Below are 27,433 nucleotides of genomic sequence, written 5' to 3'. Positions count from 1 at the left end.
TTCCTATCTACTCATGCATTTCTTATTATCTTTGCCTATTACCTTTTCTGTCCACTCATAAAATCTCTTACGTGAGATTTTAATGGGCACTAAATTCAAGTCCCCATTAACTCTAAGAAACTCTATCTTATTTTTCCTGTCGACTTTATCTAATCTGGGGGTCAGATATAATTAGAAAAGTTTATTCTTTACAAGTGTCTCCAGGAAGCTTGTGAATTTACTTGAGCGTAGCACCTAGCACTTCTGAATCTTCAGTTTCTAGGAAACTTCCTAGAAGTAACTTTATAAATGTTTGAATGAATGAATTGCATGAGGTCAGATGCTCTAGGGTAAAAATGAGTAAATGTCTACCTTGGTATAGCCTTTAGTCTACTAGAGATATCGGATTTTCAAACAACCTATTTAAGATTTGTTTCAGAATACAATACTAGGTAATCATTGATTTGTTGCTATCCTGGGATTTTAGAGCCAACTTACTTTGACTTTTTAGAAGTTGGTTGAAGAAAAATACCTAAATCAACCTGCCCAAATAATCCTAGAATTGAATAAATGCATACTGCAATAAAATATCATAATCTCATATTTCAAAATAAGGAAACCAGCAGTGCAGCTAAAATATTTCTGCTCATCATTGGCTGTTATTCTGAATCACAGAGTGCCACGAATGGAATATTCCTGCCAGGGTGCTACCCTGGTGCCTCCTCCCTCCTGCTGTAATCTGGATGTGTTACTTATGTTGGTCTGCCAATAAGCTGAGTGAAGTTTCCTACAGTCTAAAGAACTAAACCTCACCAGGATTTTGAAGTCAGTTTTTTTTTTTCTTTCAGTACCAGTTGCCCAAATGTCTTTGGACAAAGTTTCTGGCACAGACTTGTTCAGGAAACAGGGCAGGAGGAACACCTATTTAATATTTTAAGTGAAAAAACATGCACACAAGAGCATTATGCAATAACAGAAAACAAATGGTTGGCTGGTGGTGACATTCAAGCCCTACAGCATTGTGGCTGTATTGTGGTTGTAGGGAAGCAGTTGTGAGTTCTCAAGGTATAGCAGCAGTAACTCATTTAGATTGTTTTTTTAAATAAGCTTAAAATGAAACATGCCAATGTTAGAATTGAGGACAAATCTACTTATTTTCTGTTCTAGTTACAAGTGAAAGAAACTAATGGACAGCAGATTTTCAGTAGAACAACAGTCCTGCCATTTTTGTCTCTGAAAAACATGGCTCTGGAGCCCAACGTATAGAAAGAATCTAAAAATTTTTGAACTACACACCATGTTGCTCATATGGGTTAGCCCTAAGAGGGAGTAGACTGTCTTGTGGTACATTTCCCCAAGTATTTACAGATTAAAGTTTAGAAATATGGAATTTTATGAAATCTTTGTAAAAACAGAGGCAGTTCTAGACAGTTCCACTCTACCTCTAGGTCCTCAGAGTGGATGAGGAGTGGACTGAGGGCACTTTAATGCTACCTTAAAAATAATTTGGACTGCAATACTTAACTTTTTTAAAAAATTCATTTTTAATTTTGTCATAAAAATCAGTTTTAAATGGGAAACAATTTTAAATTATCTATTATTGTGTAAAATTGGCACCATGTTCCACGTGGGAGTGCCATGTCTCTATCCTGTGGCTTCAGGACTCCCTGGCTAACTAAAGAACCCCGTCATGCACCAGGAGCAGAACACTAGACTCTCTTCTACCACAACTGCTTACTGCAAGTTTCTTCTCTTGATAAAAACCAAAACCAACCAAACAAAACCGCCTTTGACAGCTACTAAAAAAAAAAAAAATCCCTTTGATGGATACTTAATTTGAAAAGCAAATTAATGTTAATGTTGTAACAGGTTCTGATGTTTGGACAGATATCCATTTTAAAGGTATATCTTCAAGACAGTTCTGTAATCTGAAGTTCATATTCTAAATGCCAGCATTCTAGAAATAGTACTTGGTATTGGAGAAGTTTAGCAAAACACTGAAGTTCTGCTTCTGATGGCCATCGAATTGTAAGAGTTCTTACAGGGCTTAATGCACACTGGACCTGCCTCATGTTCCCACTGTCTACCTAACACCAATTCCTCTATTACAGGGGAGAATAATTCATTTCTACTGACCACTTGCAGCAAGCTGGCATTGTGCAAAATGTCACTTTATGTACAGTAGTAAGGCAAGTTGGTATAGATTACATCCAACATATATTCTGGTGTGAAGCAATGTGTTTTCCTCTGTAAGACTGTTGGCCAATAACCCCAATTACTCTTTCCTTACTTCTTAGATTCAACCTCTTGTGTACTCTTAATTTTTCACTCATGCTTCCAAACCTTGAGAGATCTGGTCAGCTCAGTTCTCATTTAAAATAGGAAAGTGTATTGTATAGAGTTTAGTTTAACATTTGCCATCAAGTATCCTCATATAATTATTACTTTGTGATACTAGGCAAGTTTTTATCTTTGCTAAATCTCAGTTTACTCAATGACATGTTTTCCTGTGAGTGAGAGTAAATAAAGAAAATTAGCAGCTGGGCAAGGTGGCTCATGCCTATGTAGAATCCCTGCTACTCAGGAGCTGGAGATCAGGAGGATCCTGATATTAGGTCACCTCTGGGAAAAGGATAGCAAGGCCGCATCTCAACAAACAAACTGGTGTGGTGGAGTACGTCTGAAATCCCAGCTATGCAGGAGGTTGTAGGTAGGAGGATCAAAGTCTGAGACCATCCTTGGGAAAAAAACAGACTGTACTTGAAAAAGAGCCTAAAAAGAAAATTAGTTCTTGCTGAGCAAGCACAAGGCCCTAAGTTCAAACTCTAGTATCACCAAAAAAAAAAAATAAAAATTTTGAAAAGATTGAACTTGAATCTAATCAAGCCTTTAAACCTAATTTCCCTTTTGTAGAAAACATAAGAAATAGAAAAACAAGTTAAATGATGCCACAAAGAAGCCAAGAGTTAATTTTGGCCTGGAGGCTTAGCACAAATGGTAGAACACCTGCCTAGCAAGTGCAAAGCCCTGAGTTCAAATCCCAAACAACAAAAAAATGGAGAAGAAAAGAAAATTAGTTTGCTTGCCATTGATTTGTATTTAGGTCTACTGTGGTTGAAAAGATATGTACTAATTCTAAATTTAATTCTCCAGCAGTAGCTATTTTTCTACCTCTATGTTTACTTTGATTTGACATGAAGACCAATAAATATTGCCATCAGACTCATAACACACATGAAAATTAATTTTAACAATATTACTGGTAGTGATGATCATCACCATTAGGTTTTTAAGTCCTAAGGGAGATACAAATATTTAAATTGTGTTAGTCCCCCTCCCACAAGAAAGGAAAAATTCTCAGTAACTATAGCTTTGATCATATTATATTTTAACCTTACATTATTTCAATAAGAATTTTACAATTTTTTTTCTAATGAAATGCATTACAGTTTATTAGAATGCCTTATATGTATATGCATAAAAATGTATGCATATACACACATATATGTACGTATAGATATGCATATAGACACACATTATTATGTAACCAAGTGGTTCTGGGAAATTATTTATTATGATTTTAAATACCCATGCATTAATCAATATTTATTGAATATTTTTTCAAGGTCCAATGGATGACATTGAGAGGCATAAGACATAGCTGATATGATACTCAAGGAGATGAGATGCTCACAGGAAAGATGGGAAAGTGGAAAGCAAGCAAGAAAGCCCAAGTAATGTCTAATGGGATTGAACTGTGACCCAACACAAGACTGTTTATCTAGAGATTTGTTTGTGCAATTTTGGAGCTAGAACTAAGAGAAGACATTATGAAAGCTAAAAACAGCAGAACAGGATTTTTAATGTATCTACTAAGTAATAAATCATTTCAAATACATAAATTAGAAAGAGAATTCCTGTTAATGGGTTATGGCACTGAAGTTCAATGGCATTGAACCTCTCAGCTCTTTTCACCTTTCTTCTTCTTCTCCTTCTTCTTTCTCCTTCTCCTTCTTCTTCTTTGGATACAGGGTCTCATGAGCTTTGAACTCATGATCCTCCTACTTCAGCCTCTCAGATGCTGGGATTACTGGTGTGTACCACCTTGCTGGGTTTGCTCTCTCTATTTTGACTTTCATTAACCCTTTACACTTGCCTTTTCCAACTTTTAGTTGCTACACTCCTCCCTACCTCTCCAATCCCTTGTGTTACTGTCTAGTGCTGTAGGAACGAGCCCTCCTTTGGGAGGCACTCTTGCCCTGCTAGGCTTATACTTGCTAGATAGAGATGTTTAATAAATTAGTTGCTGAACTGAATTGATTCCCTAAACAGCTTTACACACAAATCTATTCATCCATTCCTTTCTCTGAAATTATCAAAACCACTAACACATAGCTGCTTTGAAACTAGCGAGTGTTTGTTGAAGCTGATATGTGAATGTAACTAGAGTTGGAAGTTGTTCTACTCCTGGGGCAAGGGAAGCAGGAAAATTCCTAAGCAAGTCTTCTGTGGCCTCCCTTCCCCCAGAAGAATAACTTGAACACGACTTAATGCAGACTTACTTCTAAGTCTGTAGCAAGAAAAAATAAAACAGTACCTTGAGTTCTTTATTAGATTCAATTCCCAGTGTACAAACATCCTAATTCAGCTTAAACAAAATAAGCCCACACACATTCCATTTCTAAGGAGACAGCTTTCCTCCCTTCCTCCTCCTCCCTCTTCCCACTTGCTTGTCTCTTTCTTCCTCCTTTTGCCCCGTTCCTAGGCTTGTTTCTCCTCCCCACCCTATCTTCCCAAAGAAAATCTTAATCTGCAATTACCCTTAACCAGAAATCTTCAAAAAAGTAGTAAAGCCCCTATAAAGGAAAGCACAGCCCTCAGTGGGGCGTGTTGAGTTAGATAGGACATCCCATTCTCTCCCACACCCCCTAGGGCTAGAGGACTTAAAGGTGAAGTTCAAGTGTCCACAGGCGAGGGAAACAGTTTATCAGGTCCGCTCAGTTCCGCAGCCTGGCTATCCCTTCTGCGCAACTGGGCCACCGGGAAGCAGCCTCCCTGGAAGGGTAAAGAGCCCACTTTCAAAAATCAGGAGCAGGGGTGTGAGGCGGGGCCACCAGACTGGCGACACCCTCCCGAAGGTCCAGCCCTGGCCCGCCTTTCCACCACCTTAGGGATTTGGCACTGAGAGCGAGCGAGAGCTCCTCTCAATGAAAGGCATATGTCCCTTTAAGGTTTGCTTTGCAGCCGGTGGACTTTAGCCTAAACACGGACCCGCGAAGTTGGCTTTATTTGTCCATGAATCGGACCGAGCCTGGGAGGCTGCCAGAGAGACTTCGGAGAGCGAGCGCGCGATGTGGCAATCCGTCTAGGATGTGAGACGCGTGGAGCGGACCTAGCGCTAGACGAAAACACAGGAAATCACTCCTCGGCAGCGCCTGGGCGCCGCGGCCGCCGGCAACGAGGACGAGCTGCGGGGACCCCGGAGTGGCTCACAGGTCGACGTCCGCGCGGACCCTACCAGGTCCGGCCAGGTCCTGCCCTCCGAACCCTCGCGTCCCCACGCCGCAGCGCTCCAGCCATGGTCCCCCGGCGCCCTGCCAGCCCAGGGGTCGCTGTCGCCTTCTGCTGGATCTTCACCGGTGAGCGACTCCACTTCCCTCTGAGCATCTCCTGCGCGGGATCGGGGGGTCTGGAGCCGGGAGGGAGGTGCACAGCTGTGGGCCCAAGAGGAGGGAACGCAGCGCCCATCCACTTTGGAGCACTCCAGGTAGCCTGGCCAAGGAGCGCGGAAGGGAGTGTCTGCGTTTTGGTTTTGGTATCAATTAAGTTTTGTTGTAGCTTCAGGCCCTCCCGGCTCCGTAGTGAGAGGGAGGCAGTGTTGAAAACTTTACTACTTAAGTAGACTTTGCTTTACGATATACATTGTAGTTTAGGGATCTGCCGAATGGCTCCCCCACCCTTTTTTTGGGAAGGAGGGTACTGAGAAGGCGCCTGATTTGTATGCAACGTTCCTGCCCTCAGATTGTTCATAAGTGGAAATTAATGCATTTTATTGCTGTCTAGTATTTAGGATCTTTCCTGCTACAGATCAGGAGAGAGAGGGATGCAATGCAAAACTGCTTTTTGTGCTAAAATGCTGTTTCTGTTATAGAACCCAATAGGAGAAACATTTTGAAATCGAGGAATAGTGGACATTTACTCAGTAAATAACACGGTGTAGACTACACTTTAATTTGCAAAATCTAGTAATGTTACATGTATTTTTAAGAATGGTATTTACAAATACAGCAGAAATGCAAACTTATATCGAGTTTAGAGAAGGGTGAATTAGAGTATTTCTAAAATTTTCAAATTATTAACCTATACCCAGTTATGGTTGAGGAGGGGAAATGGTGACAGGAAGAAGGCAGGTGGGTGGCTTTTCTTAAAAGATAGCTTTTAAGAAAATCACCTGATTAATGGCTTAATTGATGGTTGTCTTTAGCATATTATTGATATTCAATTGTTTGATGTTTGTACAGCTGGCATGTTTATTAATTCTCGCTCATTTTGCATTTTGCCACAAAAAATAGGAGGAAGTCAGCCAGTTTAGTCCCACCTTATGTGGCCAAGTGTTAACTTTTATGAAGATCACTTAGAAATGTATTATTAGCAAACGGGGCCTTTTTCACAGTGAAATGGTCTTAAGAGAGTTAATAATGAGCTACTGAATTTCCATCCAGTTTCCACTTCTCAGGAAATGCCCAAAAAGCCAAACAGTGGTGACTTCTGAACAGCATTTCAGCCAATTAGTGGTTTAACCAGCTACTGCACTACCCTTTACGCATACTTGACCTATGTTTCCTCTCCAACTCAAATTTTTGAAGATTGTTTGCAATTTGTTGTTGTGTGAAACCTGCATATTTACTAACTAGTCAAATTGTATCTTTTTCATTTTACCAAACAGTAAAATGCAGTCTTCAGTGCAGAAATGGGTCAGTGAGGTTCACACAGTCCTCTAAAATGAAAAGAATGAGATGTAATAAAAAGTGGGGTGGGGGTGGTGGTTGAGATTACAATTTGTAATTTCATATATACATTGGTGTAATATACCTTGCTAAATCCAGGATGGGATTTGAAGGAACATAATCCATGGAGAGTACAACTAAATTATAAAGTTTAGTTGTAATGTATTTATAATTCAATAGTGACACTTAGAATTTAAAAAATGTTACCAATGGAGAAGGTAAAACAGGTCCTGTCTGGAGGTGGGGGGAGGATGTTGAGAAGGGGAGTAGGAGGGTGAAAAAAATGTTATTAACTTAGAATGGATAGGTTCCTCATATGTGCTATATTTATGTCCATTTCAGCACAACATGAAGGATCTGAGATTTAACTTGTTCCTTTCCTTTGCTGGTTTCCTTATTAGTCATTAAGTTCTGTCAGCTCTTCCTTATCAATTGCCCCTGTTTGGAAATCTCTCATCAATTCATGGGCTACCACAATCCTTAAAGTGCAGATTATTCCCAGTTACGTTTCCTTACATTTTTCATTCCTTCTTGTTCATCTTGCCACTGTGGATATGATCTTGTTTTATGCATCTAGAAGAGAACTCCACCCTTCCTTCCCACCACCCGCTGCCTCTAAACAAACTTTCTCTAGCCTTCAAAGCTGTGCTTACATCACAATAACAAACCACCATCCCAATAAACTTCCCATTAGATTTAGAACGTCTAGTTAGCATTAGCTTCTTCTAACATTAAATAATGTGTCAAGAAATGAAGTCTTTATTGTTACTTTATGTAAGTCAAAGTCTCAGCATAAACTAGTGGCATATACAAAAGATTTAACTAAACAAATTTTCATAAACAGTTCATAGAAGCCTTTGGGGAACCAAGAAAAGATTGTGGAGAATCTATGTCAAGCAACAATGGAGAGAAAACCCATGGTCAGTCCCAAGCCTGAAGAACCTGACTGTGAACTTGAGCTGTTTGGGAGGGTGGAATAGGGAGGCACACTGGATTAAAGCAGTGGTCACAGGTAGAAGAATGGACCTAGTTGCAAAGTTGAAGCTTAGGAGGGAAGGAGTAGGGGAAATGCCTGGCGTCAGCTTTCCAGAGGGCAAAGGTCATGACAAACAATAAGAGACATTAGCTAACACAGCTTAATGTTGAAGCTTATTTCATGCAAAGCCCTGAACCTGACCCAAGAACTTTAGGTTTATTATTTTTGTAATTTTTCTTTTTTTCTTTGCAGTACTGGGGTTTGAACTCAGGGTCATGTGCTTGCTAGGCAGGTGATCTACCACTTAGGCCATGCCCCTAACTCTATTATTTCATTTTAATCTAAAAACAAAGTAAAAGGTTTGCAAAGACTTTGTATTTCACAGACGAAGGAACAACAATACTAAGGTTAATTTTCATTTTTCCCAAGTCACAATACTAGTAAGTTACAAATTTACTCAATTCAGACTTTTGGCCTCATATTTCATGCTTTGAAATATGCTTAAATATAAGTATATTCCCCTCTTGCTTACCCTTCTGAAAGTGAAATCAAACATAATTGCTTAAAAGTCTTTAATGAGAATCTAGATAATGATGTGGGTCTGTTATTTCCATGATATTTAGGTGCATAGTGAAATTAGATGTTGACCCTATATTAAGTATAAATCAAGTAAGACTACTACTATCACCAGAGGAATGGTAGGTTCCTGGTCTCCCTAAAGAAAGAATTCAGGGGCGGACACACACAGAGGAGTTCTCTAACAAAGCAAGATTTATTTGAAGCAAAACCAAATGCAGAGCAATAGTACAGCCTCAAAGTAAATTGAGGGCAGCTTGACCAAGTAGTCCTGTGCCCAACTTAAGACAGTTCTACTGGTAGAATTTAATGATTATGCTAACAGTATGTACATCGTTGTGGAGATTTCTGAGAAATGGTAAGACATTTCCACAAACATAAGGACAGGAAGTGTTTACCTAGTGTGGTACCTTCAGAGTCAAGATGGTGATTTGAGGGGAGGTGCATGCATGAAATTGAAGCTATAATGAGATGTAGATGAGGACTCTAGCTAAGCTTTGGGGTGAGGAAAGTCCCTGTGGGGAACTGTTGGCCACTGTACCAAGTAGCTGCCTCAGCCATGGTCAACCATAACTCCAGGAAAATGGTGAAGCAGGATGTTTGGCAAAATGTACCCAGATATGATGCTCCACTTGTTTTCTGGCTCCTGTTTTATTTGTTTTCCCTTTCTGCCTGACTATCCCCAACTCACGAGTATCTCTAGTTACCAATAATATGAATCTAGACTTATTCCTATTGCGTTACAGCTTTCCTCTGTAGAAACATTTTGATTGGTATTCTTTTGATACTTCTTCACAAGCAAGATTTCCTATTCAGAATGCAGTTCAGTGAGCAAATGTCTAAATGTGGGGAGGAAGTCACTTACCCAAAACAAAGAAATTATCTCCCATGAGAGACTATTAGGAGTTACTGAGGATGATGAAATTTTTTTTAGTCATTATGATGTCTGTAAAGGCCACGATGAATTCATGGGATTTTTGTTTATTTATTAGTAAGTAGGCATGAGAGTAATAACGAGAGAGAGAGAGAGAGAGAGAGAATAATGCAAACAGTGTATTGACTGGATTAAGGGATACCTAGGAGATTAATAAAGCACATCTCTGGATGTGTTTGTGGGTTCTGACTTAATGGTTTAATCCACTGATGAATTAAAAATCTGAATAGATTATTGGGAGGTGTTGGAATTTCCTCCCTGAGTGGGGGAAGTAGGTCATTGGGGGCATGTCATTTTGAGGCTATATTTTGCCCTAGTCCCTTCTCTCTGTTTCCTGGTTTCCATGATGTGAACTGCTGAGCCCCATCATGCCCCACTGGATTGATATATCTGAAACTAAGAGTTAAAATAAATAATTACTCCTTTGAGTCAGGTATTTCTGTTGCAAATGACTCAGTGATCTAGCTATTTTGATGCATGCGCTCTTGGGCCACAACTCATTGTTTATCTCACTTCCTCAGATGGAATCTCCTCTGCTTTTGTTCCTAAAACTTCCCACTGAGCTTTAGAACTTGCTGAATCTTTATACACTCCTTTAAATTTTTTCTAGAATAAATCAGCTCATGTTTACAATATTTTCTGAAATTAAGTGTCCAAATACTATTCTTTATCCATACTGTTCTTTTGCTGTATGAAACACAAAATTGTGTTCATGTTAAGAAACTAAGATGAAAGGTATTTTGGAGCTGTTGCCACAGTGCTAAAGTCAGAAAAGATTGTCTATTCATGGCAAGAGTGACTAAAGAATTGTATTTGCTCTCAAAACAAGTACAATAACATACCAAGAAATGCAAATGAATCTAACATATTTCTTTTCTCAAGACTTTTGAGCTTCTTTCAGCTCCTCTATTATGCTAACTCCTCTGAGAGTTGCCTATGGGCCTTTGCCTAGAAGTTATTTCCACTGCTATGTTCCTTAAGTCCCTATATAAATGTGATTCTGAAAAAACTTCTTGGGGTAGATTGGAGTCCCTTCCCCAGAGACATGTGTGCCACCTGCACCTTTGCTTCTGTATTACAACATACCACATGGTATCTGTGAGGGGAGGGTCTTTGTTATCTTTAGTACATAAGAATAGTAGCCTTTTTTTTTTTTTCTAAATGAATCATGAAATAATAGACTGTAGACAAACATAAAATATTTAAGGGGTCAGACTACTCCCTTTAATTATAAATTATCACCTGTATTCACCCATTTTTGTATCTAATTGACTGGAAGATACCATCAATTGAAAAATGCACCATTTGCTTTATGTACCACCAAGAAATATGAGCACTGACAATCTAATATGTAATTGTTAGTTGCATCCTAGTTACAGAGACGTTGAAATGTAAGAAAATGAACATTTGAAGATTATAATCAATAATATATATAAATACATATTTATATCAGTAATATAATAAGATCACCATGTACTTACATGGTGATTTTCTATCACATTTCTTTGTATATTTAAAAACTACATCTTAAGATTTAAAACAGGCTAATATATGACAGTCCTTCTAGATACAAAGATATGAACATTGTTACTCTTCTCAGTTGTCTTCCACAGCCAAGTCTGTATCTGATTGAGGGAGTAATTGCTCCTCTGTCATCAGCCTCACCATTTCCCTCAACAGAACTGCCTTTGACTATTTACCTTTAGAAGGAAGCCAGGGAGAAAGGTGAGAATAAAGTAATCAAAGAACATTCCAGTTGCATAGGATCAATGACTATAATTTGGCAAACTGTTAATCTTTTATCATAGTGCTAGGGCTGTGTGTTTATGAAAGGGACTAAATTTAGTATAATCTTTTCGATGACTTAAAAGGAAAATTAAAAAATCAACAAAGTTTTAAAGGAAAGTAATAATGTGCACACTGGTTAAGTGTTAAGAATTCACCTTATGTACAAAAACTGTAATAATGTTTTATCCAAACAAGATTTCTATATATAAGACAAGTGAGAAATCTGGATTAATAGAAAAATCACTGTAATTCAAATATCAGCAGGTGCGGAAAATACACTTTTATGTGAATTATATGAGATCTGCTCAAGTAAATGCGAATTCTTAAATCTGATTTGAACACCTAAATCACATTAGAATGTAAAATGATTAAGATGTATTTTATATTTTATTATAAATCATGTACTTAATATAAAATAAATGTACTTCTAAAATCATTTCACTAACTAGACTTTCAGTTTACCAAATACTAAAGTCTGAAAATATATGGATACTGACCAGCCCTTAAAAATATTTGTGTTATACATTTTATGGAAATTAATTTTTGACAAAATGATCTTACACAACATAGGGATACATACAAATAGAAACACACACCTCATACTTTTGTTGATAAGATTTTGTTTACTTGATAAGAGGTTTTGTATTGTTTTGTGACAATTGCAAGTAGGCACTTTCAGTCAAACAATATTTAGATAATACAAGAAGTTCCTTAAAACAAAACAAAACAAAACTTTTCCTTTCACCTTTTCCCCTTTTGCCTGTATTAGTGACCAATCTTCCCAGTCACTCACTTACCTTTGCTTGTGGACATCACATGGAAGCTTTTGTACAGTCTCAGGTTTGCACATTTTTCTAAAGAAACAACTGCACTTATCACTTAGATATCCATAAGTAGAGCCCTGACTAGATATACATTCTATAAAGATCACTTCCGAAATTGTGAATAATAAAACTAATTGCCATTATGATTATTTTAAAATATCTTAAGACTTTTCCTTAGTAAGATTTATTTAAAAATCACCATTTTCTTATCCAAGTATGGATATCTTAAAAACTAAAATAGGTTTATAAAAATTTACTTTAAGGGTAATCTTTTTAAAAAATTTAGTAACATTATAAACCAGAATGTATTTCCTTAATTTTAGGGTGTCAGTGATAGATACATTAAAAACTGTGAATTAAAGAACTAGTAGCCAGTCATTCTTTCATATGATTATGTATAACTTGTGTTAAGTTCTAAGAATACAAAGACAAATAGAAAGCAGCTCAGCCCTTCAGAGGTCCATGGGTAGAAGAGACAATAGACATACAAAGTAGTAACATTCAGAGTGCTTTAAAAAGAAAAATGAAAAAACTCACTCATGTTATATTACAAGAAAGCCTTACAATAAAACAAAATGGAAACAAGAAAAATTACATAGCCCCTTCTATTTAAGGGTCATTGAGCTAAGCACAAAGTATTCAAACAAGATTTCCATCCTTCCAGAGCCAGTCCCTGCAGCTGTCATACAAACCATTCCTGGCATATTATAATAGGAAGGATTATAATCCAATTCACCATAAGGTGTATGAACAGTTTTTATATAGTAGGGCTGAACTGAGGAAAGGAGGAGTTAAATAAATAAATGTACTCAGTAGATTATCCATCAGTCAACTCCACCAAACCAGTTATGTTTCCAAGGCTGAAAAATCATAGTCGTGTTAAAGTCTCACCCTTCGCTTTGTTACATCTAGATTTTTACCTTAAAGCCAGGCATTCTTAGAGATTTAACATAGTACCTTAACTTGTTCACATAGTTCTACAATTTGCAAAGTATTGTAATTGCACTAGAACCTCATAAGTATTGAAAAATGGAGTGAAAAAAGTTGATACAATTCAGCAAAAAAGAATCAGTTTGCTGATTCTTAGTGCACAAGCATTAAACTTGAAATCAGTCTTGGGTTTTAGAAAGACTCAAATTCAAAAACAGAGCATGCAAAATTGAAAACAAATGTTAGGATAAGCTTATAGGTTTTAATATTTTTAATATTGTCAAAGCATAATTTTTACATTTACAATGGTTTTAATTATTGAATTCAATTTTCTTAATTCTCATGTAAAAGATACCGAGTCTCAAAGAGACTGAGTTCTGCCAAAAGTTGCATTAAAAACAAATGAAGGGAAAGAACTACAATTCTCTTGACATCTAGCCCAATTCTCTTTGAGAGCCCGGAAATATCTCATTAAAAACTTTTACAGGTAACACTACAGACTTTTTTTTAATTCTGTAGAGATTATTATAAGTAAGACATTATAGGAAAAATATATATACTTAAAGGAATACAGGACAGGAATGTTATTTTCAGAGTCAATAAACAAGTATAAAATTATAAACAATAGAACTAAACCATGGCATTTTTGTAGTTATTTTGCTTATTTTGGAAAAGAATAAAAATAAATACATCTATAACCATAGAAGGTTTTAAACTACCATTCCTACATTGTGACCTACAGTTGATAACAATATTCATGTACTAAGAAATTTCTATAATAATGTGAATGTAGTTGCCACACTTTACATCTGACTCAACTAGCTAGTCAAACAGGAGGATCTAATACACGAAAGTGAGTTTGCAGGGGACAGTGGGAGCATACAAGGATAGTCCATTCAGAGAAAGACATGTATTCAGATTCAAATAATGTATCCTTTAGCATTTTAAATAGAGAGACCATATGAGCAAAGTAAAAAATTCCTAGGGTGTATAGGGAACAAAGGTTATTCTCAAATTGGACTACAGGGTTCCCTGAGGGTACACGTGGGAAATGAAGCTTTTAAGGCCACAACATTGAAGTGTGAATTCAGGAATTCTCATACTTAAATTAATTAGAAGCTGGAACCCAAAGTAACTCAAAAGTCCAGTGACTGGCATAGAAATCCTAAGCCATAACACAAAATGTGGGAGAAAACCTCTTTCATTCGACAATAAGTTTAAGCTACTATAGTCTAAAGTATTGCAGGTATTTCAGATCCAACAGTAATTCTATGAACAATTTTGCAGTGTTTTCAATCACTGAAGCACACTGATATTTAAAAAGACAGCCCAAAGAAGTAGGCCTTATAACTTACAACAAAAAAGAACCATGAAATTAGGAGTCAGTGTGGGCATTCTACAAGTTTCAAATGTAGAAATAAATATATGTACATTTTTCTACAGAAAAATCTTTCTTAAAGATTATAATGCTACTGTAGGCTGGGCAGAATTAAAACTGCACAAAAGAATACACTCATTTTTAAAAACCAGGGAAGGTACTAGTGCCTTTCATATTTTCTAGGTTGATTCCCAAACTGTGGGTCTTTGGTAAAGGTAACAGGGAAGGGGAAATGTCAGTGATTAACAGCAATAATTTGCTTGTAGAGATGATTACAAACATTCATAATACAGGATGGTGGTAGTGGAGAGAGTGGGGAGTAAGCACACCTAAATTTGAATTCTATTTGTGATCTTGAACTTCCTCGTAATTCACTCTCTTATTCTGTAAAATTAGGATAACAAATATTTACCTTACAGGAAAGGATTAAAAAGAGCATAGGAAAGTAGTCAATATTCACAATATGGTAACTCTTAAATAACAACTTTTTAAGATTCTGCTGTGTGCTTACCATTGTGATTCAATGGTTTCTTTGGAGACACAAGCCACCTTCATGCTTCAGTGTGACTAGCTCATTGCTTAGTGAAAAGTTGCTGGTTCTCTTGAAATTGGAGGAAGAAGGCAATGTGAGTTAGGAACTTTGAGAGGGTTTTCATTGTGACAAGAATATGGAGCGGAAGACAGAAAAGGATGTAAAGTGAGAGAGAAAAAGAGGTTGAAGGGAGACCACAAAGTGAATAGAGATTCTAACTTGAACTAGATTCTTGAAAGGGACCTTTTATTTCCCTGGCAGTCTCTGAGGAAGATGACACTTCAGTTAAAATGACCAAGCCTTGTGCCAAGGTCAGATTCCTCCCTTTTATTCCTGTCTCACTAGTTCCAACTGGCAAGCTCTGTGTTCTAAAGGCCATACAAAAGACAGGAAAAATGAGGTAAGTGATGTGCAGGACTCCTCTGCTCTCCCTTCATATTAATTCTCTAGAAAACGGTGGGTTTTTCAACTCACTGGTCTTTTACAGAGGCAGTCCCACTTCTCCACCTTCACTCTCCAATAAAAAATAAGCACTTTAAAAATAAGGATTTTCTTTAAAATCAGTTCGGCAGCTATTCCCTGGGATCGGTCATTGAGTAGGCCACTTTATCTCCACTTCCCGTATTCTCAGCTTCTAGACTATCTTCGGCAGTGAAGAGCGCTGCTAAGCTATTGCATCCCAACCCCCATCCTAAGCATTTCAGGGGCGACTGAGCTGCAGAAAGCTGAGACTGCCAGGTCTGGAATCTGGGACTCCCAGGACATCAGTGCAAGCCACTGAGAGGTCCACCCAGGGTAAATTCCACACATAGTTTCTTCTCTCAGGGCTCAGTGCTTTTAACATCTGGGTTAATTGGATAGTGCAGACTAAGCGCAGAAAACAGCTGGGCAGCTCAGAGCCCAGGCCTAACGTGACCAGGCGTACTTAGAAACCGCTTCTAAAAATACCACCTCCATCAGACAGGTCATGTCTGGGTGCAGATACGGAACGAACAAATCCGACCATGAGCTGAATTCTGTGGGTCACGTTCGCACTTTTGATCGCACCCTTCTAGGTAAAGTTTGAGGGTGGATTTACGCCTAGGAAGGAAGTGCAAAGTAGCAAACACGTCGAGTTTAAGAAAACATATTTGCACTCACACATTCAATTCTTCACACACAAGGATGGAAGGGAAAAACTCAGGAAGTCCGACTTTTACGTTAAAATAAAGGACTCGCTACCACCGCAGCTCACACGCGCCTGCCTTACTGGGTTTATTAGCGGGAGCGCCTTCTCGCCTAGTGCGCCTGCGCAAGAGCATTGTAGATCCCGCCCCTTCGTGGGTGACGTAAATCGTGCGCCGGGCGGTAGGACGCGGGATGCGCATGCGCCTTCTTTGCGTCAGCTTCGGCCACTTGCTCGGAGTTGGGAACCGGAACCCTTGCGAAGTCCCGGTTTGTTGCGGTTTCCCCAGCGCGGGATCGGTACGCCGCGCCGGTAGGCTGGGGAAGGAGGGGCTAAAGTCAGTGTCTCCCTGGCTGCATGAATCAGAGGTAGAGTAGCTCTTTCCTGCCCGTAGGAGCCGGACCCCGCCCCCGTCCTGGCCTAGAATCCCATTCCCCTTCCTAGCCCCTTTTCGCGTTTCCGTGGGGGACCCCTCTCACTTCCTCCTCTTCTGCTAGTGACTCCCTGATAAGGCCATGAAGCTCGTGAGGAAGGACATTGAAAAGGACAATGCGGGCCAGGTGACTCTGGTCCCCGAAGAGCCCGAGGACATGTGGCACACCTACAATCTAGTGCAGGTGGGCGACAGCTTGCGCGCTTCCACTATCCGCAAGGTTCAGACCGAGTCCTCCACCGGCAGCGTGGGAAGCAACCGGGTCCGCACTACCCTCACTCTCTGCGTGGAGGCCATCGACTTTGACTCCCAAGCCTGCCAGCTGCGGGTCAAGGGGACCAATATCCAAGAGAATGAGTATGTCAAGATGGGGGCGTACCACACCATCGAACTGGAGCCCAATCGCCAGTTCACCCTGGCCAAAAAACAGTGGGATAGTGTGGTTCTGGAGCGCATCGAGCAGGCCTGTGACCCGGCTTGGAGCGCTGATGTGGCAGCTGTAGTCATGCAGGAAGGCCTCGCCCATGTCTGCTTAGTCACTCCTAGCATGACCCTCACTCGGGCCAAGGTGGAGGTGAACATCCCTAGGAAACGGAAAGGCAACTGCTCCCAGCATGACCGGGCCTTGGAGAGGTTCTACGAACAGGTGGTCCAGGCCATCCTGCGCCACATAAACTTTGATGTTGTGAAGTGCATCCTGGTGGCCAGCCCAGGATTTGTTCGGGAACAGTTCTGCGACTACATGTTTCAGCAAGCAGTGAAGACTGACAACAAAGTGCTTCTGGAAAACCGGTCCAAATTTCTTCAGGTAAAAAAATTCTTACCCAGAGATAGTTAAGAATGGGTAGAGGTAGGGGTATTGGTATTTACTGCTCTTCAAGTTTTACTACTGGTTAAAGCAAAATAGGATTGTAAATGACATAATGAAATGAAAAGAGAACTGTTCAGTATCCACCGTATTCACATAGTGAACTTTGCAGTAGTCCTTAAATATGTAAAGCTTGTTAATGCTTTTGACTTTAGGTTCTTGTGTGCTGGTAAACAGATTCTCTCAGAGATTCTTTTGTCTTTTATAATTGTGATTTTAGGTACATGCCTCCTCTGGACACAAATATTCACTAAAAGAGGCCCTTTGTGACCCTACTGTAGCGAGTCGCCTTTCAGACACTAAAGCTGCTGGAGAAGTAAAAGCCTTGGATGACTTTTATAAAATGTTACAGCATGAACCGGACCGAGCTTTCTATGGACTCAAGCAGGTGGAGAAGGCCAATGAAGCTATGGCAATTGACACGTTGCTTATCAGTGATGAGCTCTTCAGGCACCAGGATGTAGCCACAAGGAGCCGGTATGTGAGGCTGGTGGACAGTGTGAAAGAGAATGCAGGCACAGTTAGGATATTCTCCAGTCTTCATGTATCTGGGGAACAGCTCAGCCAGTTGACTGGAGTCGCTGCCATTCTCCGATTCCCTGTCCCTGAACTTTCTGACCAAGAGGATGATTCCAGTTCTGAAGAGGATTAATGATTGAAATTACAATTGAGATAGCATGTCTCATTTCTTTACTGTTACATTTTGTCAGCATTCTTTGAAAGAAAGCTGCAAGAGAGGCACTTTTTGATTTCATCCAAGGATTTCTTATGTATTTTATGATTGGAAAGACATGTTTTCAAACGAAATAATAAAGAAAAGGAAATAATCTCCATGTACTACTATCTTTATTAATTAGGATAATTTTTATTTGTAGTACTGAGAAACAACAATTTTGTGTACCTGATAAGAATACTTACATATTGTTTGGGATAGACTGTAAAATCACCTATTGCATGCTTAAAAGTACTTTTCCTTTTTCTCTCATCCTAAGTTTACATTGTTTATTTTATTCTGCATGGTTTTCTTGCATTGCATTTAATGTTCCCTTTCTCCCCACCTTCCTCCATTTTTTTAAAGATTTAGCTGGATTTGCTATTTTAAATGACAGCCATACAATTAGTAAGCTTGAAGACAAGTTTAAAATGGTATTTTTTTTCAGAGTTTGTTAAGTGAATCATGTTAAAAATAGAGTCTTGGTGCTCGTTTATTACAGTTAATCATATTTGTTACCAGGACCACTGAATCAGTCATTTTCAGATGGTAGAGCTTTGATAGAGTAAGGACTCTGAACACAATCTCTTTGAGGCCTCTGTTTTTAAGATGAGACTGAGGTATGTGATTTATGTGGCTTATTAGTGATAAAGGTGGAATTAGTTCCCAATCTGGATTTCAGTTCTTTCCACTGAAACACTGCCATACTTTTTTTTTTTTTATTTTTGTCTTATTGTTTATTTATTTTGGCTTGTCAAATTTATGCTTTCTTGTATGTGGCAGTCTGTGCTTTCACATTCTTGCTGGACTATTTTAGGTATGAAAAAAGCATATTGAAAAAGTTTAAGTCATTAGTTGTATGCCAATATTCGTTACTGTTATTAGGGAATTTCTGCAAATATCTCAGAGTTTAAAATACTCTTTATTAAATATTTTTGGTGTGCATTTCAAAGAGTTAGAGAGAAAGCTTTGGAAATGGAGTTGGAATTTGATCTTTTGCAAACTTCAACTTAGTAAAATAATTAGGAAAGGTCTTAGAGTGATAATTCAGTTTGTAACTTCTGGATCAGTGATGCCTACCTCAAGTAAACTTTTGCTTCTCTTTTCTGTGTCTGTGATCCTTCCTCATGGTGTAACAGGTTTGGGAACTATTTTTGATGAACTTGCTAACCAGTTTGAACCTTTCATTTGATGTTGGGAACAGATACTTGCATATATTTTAAAATCATACATTTATATTTTTATATATCTACCTCCTAATCTAAAAATAACTGAGATTGACATTTCATTGTATTTGCATGAATATTTAACTTTAAAATATTATTGAAAGTATTTTATTAAATAACTTAGTAGAAATATAGAAAGGAAGCCACTACAATTCTTAAAGTTAGAACCTAATTGATAATGAATCATAATCTCAGTAAGAATTTGAGATTTTTTTGGACTGTTATTACCCCTAATTTCTGCATCACTAAAATGAAATTTAATAAAATTGTCATGTACATTTCAGTCCATAGGTTCTCAAATTTAATTGCCTGGTAGCTTCATTTTGGAAGCTCTTAAAACTCTCAATGACCAGACTGCACCACAGACTAATTAAGTAAACTTTTACCCCTAGAAATGCTGCTTGTTTGTTTTACAGCTACATAGGTGATTGCAATAAATATCAAAACTGAGAACCACTAATTTAGACCTTGCTGTTGGGAAGTAAGGTCCATGGATCCCCAGCATCCCTGAGAAGTTGTTAGAAACTAGAATCCAGATTTCTTCTCTAGATATTGCTTGTGCCAATATCGCCAGAGAATTGCTATCTATAATAAAATCTGATGTAAACATAGGCAATGGCTTTTTCTATCAGAGATAGGAAATCCCTGGCTGAGGTCACCAGCCTAGAGAAAACACATTTGAGTTTTAATGTCTTTCATTGACCACGTTCAGCTACCTGTAAGACCTCTAAATAAAAGCTTATTTTTTATGTATATGAAATATTTAATCAAAAAAATCCTTAATTCCAATTTTTTAAAAAGTCCCTTTTTTATATCATTACTAAAAGTATAATTCATACTAATTCATAGGAAATATCAAAATAATGATAAGGGCAAATAAAATTAAAAATTCTAATTATTTTTGACTTGTTTTCTTTAGAGATCATAGAGTAGTCTAATTTCAACTATTATTAAGGAATAAATGTAAAATACAATAACATCTTAAGCTTCTCTAGTGTTTAACTAATGTTGAAATTTGCCGTCAGGTACGTGGGGTAAATTTTCCTTTATTTCTTACTTTTCAGTTATTAACTTTGGTTTCCTTTTTTTAGTTCTTATGACCAATTCTTTCAACTTCAAATTATCCTTAACAGAAATGACTCATAATTTCTGTAATTCATATATTCTGGAACTGAAATTCTCTCTTGCTAAAATCAGATGTACAGATGAGAGCTTAAAACACAGAAGTTCTTAGTTGGGGAAAGGTCATTGTGTTATAAAATCATGGATTTCCATACAAATAAATGTCCATTTATATTTTGTATTAGGATCTGTTGAATTGAAGACTTTTGGACTGAGGGTGTAGTTCAGTGGTTGAGTACTTGCCTATCATGCACAAGTTCCTGGGTTCCATCCCTAGCTCTGAAAAAAAAAAAAAGAAAAAAAGCACTACTAAAAGAAGTTTCTATGGTGATTCTGAGGGCTTGAGAAGAAAGGGGCCCTTTTGCCTGGGGTTGGAATTTAGATATAGAATATCCATATTTTTATAACATCAGTCATTAAGAATGATACATTAGTGGGACGTGGTGGTACATTCCTACAATCTCAGGTACTTGAGACAAGACAGGAAAATTACAAGCTCCGGTGCAGCATAGCCTGCATAATTCATGGCCAGCCTGGAAAACTACCAAAATAAAAAAGGGTTGGAGGTGTGGCTTAGTGGTAGAGTGTTTTGCCTAGCATATGTGAAGCCCAGGGTTCAATACCCACTCCAAAAAAAAACCAATTTATCCATTTTTTTAGTGCCTAATTTGAATCACTCACTGGGCTGCACTTTGCATTTGGGAAGACAAATGTAAATAAAGCACTGTGATTAGTAATTTGTAAAAAGTATGTAAGAGGGCATGGTATTGAAAAGGGTCACTTTCTAGGAGGAACATTATAGGTCAGGAGCTAATAAGTGTACCTAACATTATGAGAAGAAACTTGGAGAAGTTAGGTGGGGAGGCTGAGTGGGCAGGTGTATTAATGATAAGATTGTATGCCACAATAAGGAGTTTGGGTTTACCATAATGAGAAACAAGCAGATGAATGTCAAGATAACACTATTTCACAAATATTGCTGTTCAGCCATATCAAAGATGGATTAGAGAAGGCAGGACTGGAGGCAGGAAGACTTAATAGAATATATATCAGAAAAATTTGAGAAAGCAAAGGTTGTTAGTGTGAACAAACACAGTCATACAACTTCACATAGAAATAAAATTTTAAAAATGTCCAAGCTCAGTTCCTGGCCAGCCTGGACTACATAGAAAGACCCTGTATCAGAGCAGAAAAATAAATGAAGATGACAAAAAAACACCTACTATTTCAGATAAGGCTTATAAAACCCTCAGTAAAATAGCTTTCTTCATACTGTTGTTAGTATATCTAACCTAACTTTTGTGCTGTGACTCAGTTTATGTGTTCTAAAAGGTGTAGTATTTTAGGAAGAGGTATTTGAGATTTTCTTAATGTGTTATATATACTGGTGATTGTCAATTTATAGCAGTTTATTATAAAAGAATTACTTAAAGCCAAAATGATTTTTAGAGGAGTTGAGAGCAAGCATAATATAGTTGACATCAAGTATGCTTTATTTAGAAAAGCTTCAAAAGCCAATTATGCATCTAACTAAGATACTGGAAAATAAGATTCATAATAATAATCTTGGTATTTAATGGGAGAACAATCTGAGCAGTTCCTTAGTCATAAAACTTCACACAGAAGTAAAAAAAAGAAAAAATCCAAGTTTAGTAATGAGATGAATTGAAATTAGAAAGATCGTGAAAAAAAATACGGACAAAGATAACTTATTAAGCTGAAGTGTAAATGCTAAGCCTCATTCGTTGTTTTTCTTTATCTAGCAAGAGTTTCCCTTTTATGGAGTGTGTAACACCATGCATATTCTCATATATTTTCCAGAGAGTTCTTTATAGATTTATAAGTATAGTAATTCATAAGATATTATAAAGTAGTATTTTATACTATTTAATTTTTCTATTTTTAAATAACATTTAGCGTAATCTAACATAACACCATGTGAGGAAAAAAATTACAGAATTATGAATTTTTAAATTTAAATTAAGAATGAATTAATGAGTTTCCTCAAGGAAAATCCTCCTTTGTGTGTAATACTTTAGTTGCACAAAAAATTGAGACTATAATTTTTGCATTTTAGAAGGAATATTTTAATTTTATAATAATTGGCATTGATATAGAAAGCTCCTACATTTTCTAGTTGCTAAGAATTGTAATATTTATGATAATTGGTGGGGTCTTGGAATACTAATCTTTTAAATTCCCTTTTCAGCATCCCTTAAGATTTCCCACATTAAAACCCCATTCTTTTCAGTGTTAGTTTAATGAAAATGCCTGCTCTCTCTAATGTCAGATGTAGAGGGCTTTGATTTGGGTGACATTTGGTTCTAAAACACCCAATACTGAGGCAGCAGCAGCATCTGCCAGGCAGCAAATTCAAGAGAAAAATGTCTTGGCAGCCCCAAGGCCTGCCTGGGCCCAGGGTTGATACCACTGGCCCATTCCAAAGAATGGACAACCTATTATAGTAAAAGTGACTAAGTGTTGAAGTGCCAGGCCCTGTGGTGAGGGCTTTAAAATGCATTATTTAATTCTTCCAAGAACCTTGTAAGAAAGATTTTATCATTATTATTTTCAGAGAAGAAAACAAAAGAAGTTCAATAACTTGTCCAAAATCATGTAGCTAGTGAATGTGATGAGGTGCCTGTTAGTCTACTCCATTATAAAGAAGGAATGCTAGTTCTGTGTCTTGTTTTGTAGTAAGTCAAGCATAGATCAAGAAATAAAATTGTTTAGTAATAGTAAATTTTGTATAATCAGGTAAAGTTTAGTCATTTTGTATGCTTTTATGTATCTATCCCTATTATAGTTATCTCATGAAAACTCAATAACTCAATCCTTTAATCCTGTACATGTAATAGAAAGTGCAGAGAGAAATGTATGTGAAAGCAAGTCCCTTAAGGCTTTACTCAACGAATGTACTTATTTCATACCTAGTTCTAGCAAGTTTTCTTTTTAATTTTTAAGCCTACCATATTAATATATTATTTAAATAACTTTATTTACTAAGCACTTTTAGTAACTGCATCTGTGATATCCTTGAGTACAAAGGTGAAGTAGGAAACTTTTTCCTTCCTTTAATCAGCAACTTAGATATTGGAGAGAGATGACCACACATGGCTAAGTGGACAGGGAAGTAATAACTGTCAGTAGTGACTGCTGCAGCTCAGGTAGATGCTGAAACACTATCGGTAATAAAAAGCGTAGGTAGGGCTTAGCATATTTCTCCAGGGCCCACAGACATTATTGTGATATAGTAACTGGTATTCACATTGAGAAGCAGATTGAATTACATTCAGCATATTGTTAAAGGAGTCAAGGAAGTCTTTCAAAATGATTTTCATCCAAAATTAGTATTCCTGTAATAATAATAGTCATTATTGCTATTATGTGGCACTGAAAATCAAACCCCGGGCCTTTGCTTGCAAAGGCAATGCTGTACCAATGAGCTATAACCCCAGCCTTCTGTCCAAAATTATTAAAAGATAATGGGGACTGAAGGTGTAGCTCAAGTAGTATAGCATTTGCCTTATAGGTGTGAAGCCCTAAGTTTAAACCCCTATACTGCCAAAAAGGAAAAAAGAGATAATGGTACGTAAATCCTTAGCTAGCCAGACTCCATGGCTTATGCATGTAACTTACCTACTCTGGAAGCAGAGATGGGGAGGATCATGGTTTGATGCCAGCCTAGGCAAAAAAGTCCATGAGACCCTATCTCAACCAGTAAAATGCTGAGTAAGTGCAGTGGCACATCTCTTATTCCAGCTACTTGTTAAATATAAATGTGAAACTCATGGTCTAGGCCAACTCCAGGAAAAACCTGAGACCCTTTCTGAAAGAATAACTAAAAAAGTAAAATGGACTAAGGGTGTGACTCCAGTTGGTAGACTACACGTGTAGTAAGTACAAGGCCCTGAGTTCAAACCCTAGTACTTCCAAAAAAGAAATCCCTATCTGTTATATTTAGAATGATAGTCTCAGATAGCCAGAGTTTTTACTATGCCATAATAGTGTCAGTAAGAAAACTCAAATATTTGTGGAAGGATGAATTCTTGTTAAAGAAAAAAACTCCAACAGATTTTAATTGTAAAACTTATTAAGAGGTGGGAAGTCCTTCTGAGCTCAGTTTCAGTTCCAGAAGTTTTATGTCTAAAATTTTTCATCAAGTTTTAGTGTAAACACTGACTAGAACTTTTTGTTTGACACCATTGTGAAAAATTGGTCTGTAGATAGAAAACATTTTAATCCTGTGTGTTTCAACTCATCTGATCCTGCTCCCATATTTATACTTTATTTTTCTTCCCCAAGGGTGTGTGTGTGAGTGTGTATTTAAATGAGGTCAAGGAGAAGAAGATTAAAATAATATTTCTGTAGATAGCTCTGAATTGCTTAGAATCCTAAAAGGCCAAAGGTGAAAGATGCCTTATATATGGTCTGAATTACTCCATAATATAGTTATAAACAGGCCCAGAGAGAGTTCCTCATGTGCCCCAAATCACACAAATGGAAATTTTTTAGAGTCCACATTTCTGTTTGATTTATCTCATTCCATTTTCTTACATACTTTATGTCACTGATGCATTTTGGGAGTTAAGGGGTAAGAGGACAAAGAACAATGTGGGATTTTAAAATGCCTTAAACCCTCCTATTTATCAAATTACTTTTCTTCTTGTAGCAACAGTTTCTGAGCAGCATCACTGACACCTGGACCCAGTTTTGAAGTCCTATTGTCCATTCCCTGGAAGATTGTTTTATCTCACTCCACCTGCCAAGTACCTAGTATGTGCTGGCACTATACTAGCCTCCAGTGATGCATAGTGAAGACCACAATCTCTTCCTTCCAGGGAAACCCACCCAGGATTGGAAGAGATGGTAAATTAGCCACAGTACAATCAGCCCAGGAATATGGGAGCCCGAGAGGAAATCCTAACTCAGCCTGGCTTCAGTGAGCAGATGCTGCCAGAGCTGAAACTGGTGAACTCCAGAAGCTCACACTTATTTTCCATTATTCTCTAAGGAGATAAGGCAAAGGGAGTTCAGAGCATTCCTTTTTAAGTCCTCTCAATTATAGTAACATTTTCTCTTCTATGTTGTGGTCTCTGTAGTCCCTAATTTCTTTAGATGTTAAATATTTACAGTGAATCCAACAAAACTGAGAAGAGATACAGAGAAAGGAGATCCCATTAATGCCCACCCTCAGAAATAAGTGCATACTCTAATAGAATCTGAACTACAGATCAGATACCATGACTGAAGTGACTTCAGTGAAATGACTGAAGTGATCTTGAAAAAAAATCTAGAACCTTTGTGATATCTGTGTTTTTGTTATCTCCTGTCTGTTTCTCTTTCCTGACTAGCAGAAAATGGCTAAACCAGAAAAGTGAGCTTGGCTTGTTTCTTTTCAGGACAGTAAAGGAGATGGTCATTGAGGAGTAAAGGACCTTCTGTCCCTTGCCAGAGCCACTCTTGGGAAAAAAAGAAAAAAAAGCATGACCAGGATAGAGTGGTGGCAGCCACCTCAGAAAAAAACTGAAAACAACTGGGGAGCTGAAGCCAGGAAGAAAGAAGAGACAGGGAGCTAGCTTGCTCCTCAGGAAGTCCTTGAGGCTAAATAGTAGGAAGACAGTCACTGGGGTCTTTCCTACGTCCTTATCATTTTGTCCTTGGTTGTAAAATTCAGGAAAACACCTTTAACAACAATAACTTCTGTCTTATGTCACATATTTCACTCAGTGGCTAGTATGGACTGGGTGTGGTAGAAGGAAAGGAAATTTTCTACAAAAGGGAGAAAAGAACACAAAGTATCTCATGAGGAAGAGTGAACTCTGGATATAGTTCTCTGACCCCTGTGTCTCAAAGATATTCTCAGCCTGAAGTGAAAGAGAACAGAATAAAATGCAGAATGTGTACAAGTGGGAAGAACTGAGACAATAATGATTCATCAAATGTATCCACATAGTTATCAGAAAAATCAGTCTGATGTAGCCATAGTTCTTACTCTGAGCCTAACTCCTTTCCAACAAACAGCTTAACAACGCTAAATAATTGATAAAATTTTTCCTGGGAATCATCTTTACTGTCTCTCACTTGTGTCGTTTCCCAAAGTCACACTTAAATTTAATGGGAAATATGGTGAGTTGGCAGGAAATACAGACAGTCAAGGCCTTTTTAAAATGATTTGTTGTGAATTTAAAGCTCTTAGATTTGCATTTCACCCACGGGTTCATTTCTGTCCTTCCAGGTGAATTAGAAAGCTTTATTCTAAGTATCAAGGAAGTAATGCAAGTGAGTTTTGTATCTGGGACTATAGAAAGAATGTTACACACCAAAAAATAAAAGAAAAAAACAATTTAAATACCATTTGCTACAGTTGCCAAAGATTGTAAGATTAGCATTTGTAAGAACATTATACTTGTGAATTATCAAGTATGATACAAAGAAGAAATTATCCCTGTCATTCTCAGAGGATCTTGTATGAGAACTGGTCTGCAAGGTAATCAGGTCCTGCCATTAGAGCATGTGATTTGAGGATATCATTTCATCTTTTTGAGGCTAGGTTTCTTCACCTATAGAATAAGGAAAGAAGGGTAGCCCTTGATTTCATAGCCTCTTGAAGGTCGCTGATTCTACTCTTGGTGCAATAATAGTAATTACTTGTTATTTTTACAAACTGTGTGAAATAAATCTTTAGTTGCTCGCAGGGTTTTTTTGGTTTTTTTTTTTTAAATCTGTTTTGTACCATATTTCAAAAGCTGCCAGATTTGGGGTTTGGCTGACTGTTAAGCAGCCTGCTAGAAGGAGCAAATTCCAGAGCTGAGGGCCATTTCTTAGGAATGCTTTGCCAAACACTCCCATATTTGCAAAGTTGTTGGGGGCCTTTATACTTAACCATTTGGGGAAAAAGGATTGTTTAAGCCATTTTGTCAATAAGTGCACTAAAATCCTACAGTTTGCAGCTATTTTTTAATAGTTTGCCACATTCCCAT

At 37.6% G+C, this 27,433-nt stretch overlaps 2 protein-coding genes across 5 annotated transcripts in view; both read left to right on the top strand.

The window, feature by feature from the left end:
- The first annotated feature begins 5,485 nt into the window (after positions 1–5,485).
- The window catches only part of Itga1 (integrin subunit alpha 1), a 159,076-nt gene continuing 137,128 nt past the window's right edge, over positions 5,486–27,433 (top strand). The window contains exon 1 of one of the 2 annotated variants that reach the window (XM_020178086.2): positions 5,486–5,618. In XM_020178086.2, the coding sequence (XP_020033675.1) occupies positions 5,558–5,618 (61 nt within the window). In that variant the 5' untranslated portion in view covers positions 5,486–5,557. Of the gene's footprint in view, positions 5,619–16,283; positions 16,402–27,433 lie in introns of those variants that run through there. The other variant, XM_074077506.1, reaches the window with a different exon arrangement.
- On the top strand, positions 16,266–18,217 carry Pelo (pelota mRNA surveillance and ribosome rescue factor). 3 transcript variants are annotated; one of them, XM_020178090.2, is made up of 3 exons: positions 16,266–16,401; positions 16,587–17,330; positions 17,611–18,217. In XM_020178090.2, the coding sequence occupies exons 2-3, from the start codon at positions 16,605–16,607 to the stop codon at positions 18,040–18,042; spliced, it is 1,158 nt and encodes a 385-aa protein (XP_020033679.1). In that variant the 5' UTR covers positions 16,266–16,401; positions 16,587–16,604; the 3' UTR covers positions 18,043–18,217. The 3 variants fall into 3 exon arrangements, with proteins under 3 accessions (XP_020033679.1, XP_073933608.1, XP_020033678.1); XM_074077507.1 differs by having other exon boundaries at positions 16,303–16,388; XM_020178089.2 differs by having other exon boundaries at positions 16,316–16,457.

The sequence above is a fragment of the Castor canadensis genome, chromosome 6 (genome assembly GCF_047511655.1).
Source record: "Castor canadensis chromosome 6, mCasCan1.hap1v2, whole genome shotgun sequence".
In the NCBI taxonomy this organism is placed as follows: Eukaryota; Metazoa; Chordata; class Mammalia; order Rodentia; family Castoridae; genus Castor; species Castor canadensis.
This window is presented reverse-complemented; position numbering and strand designations above follow the sequence as displayed.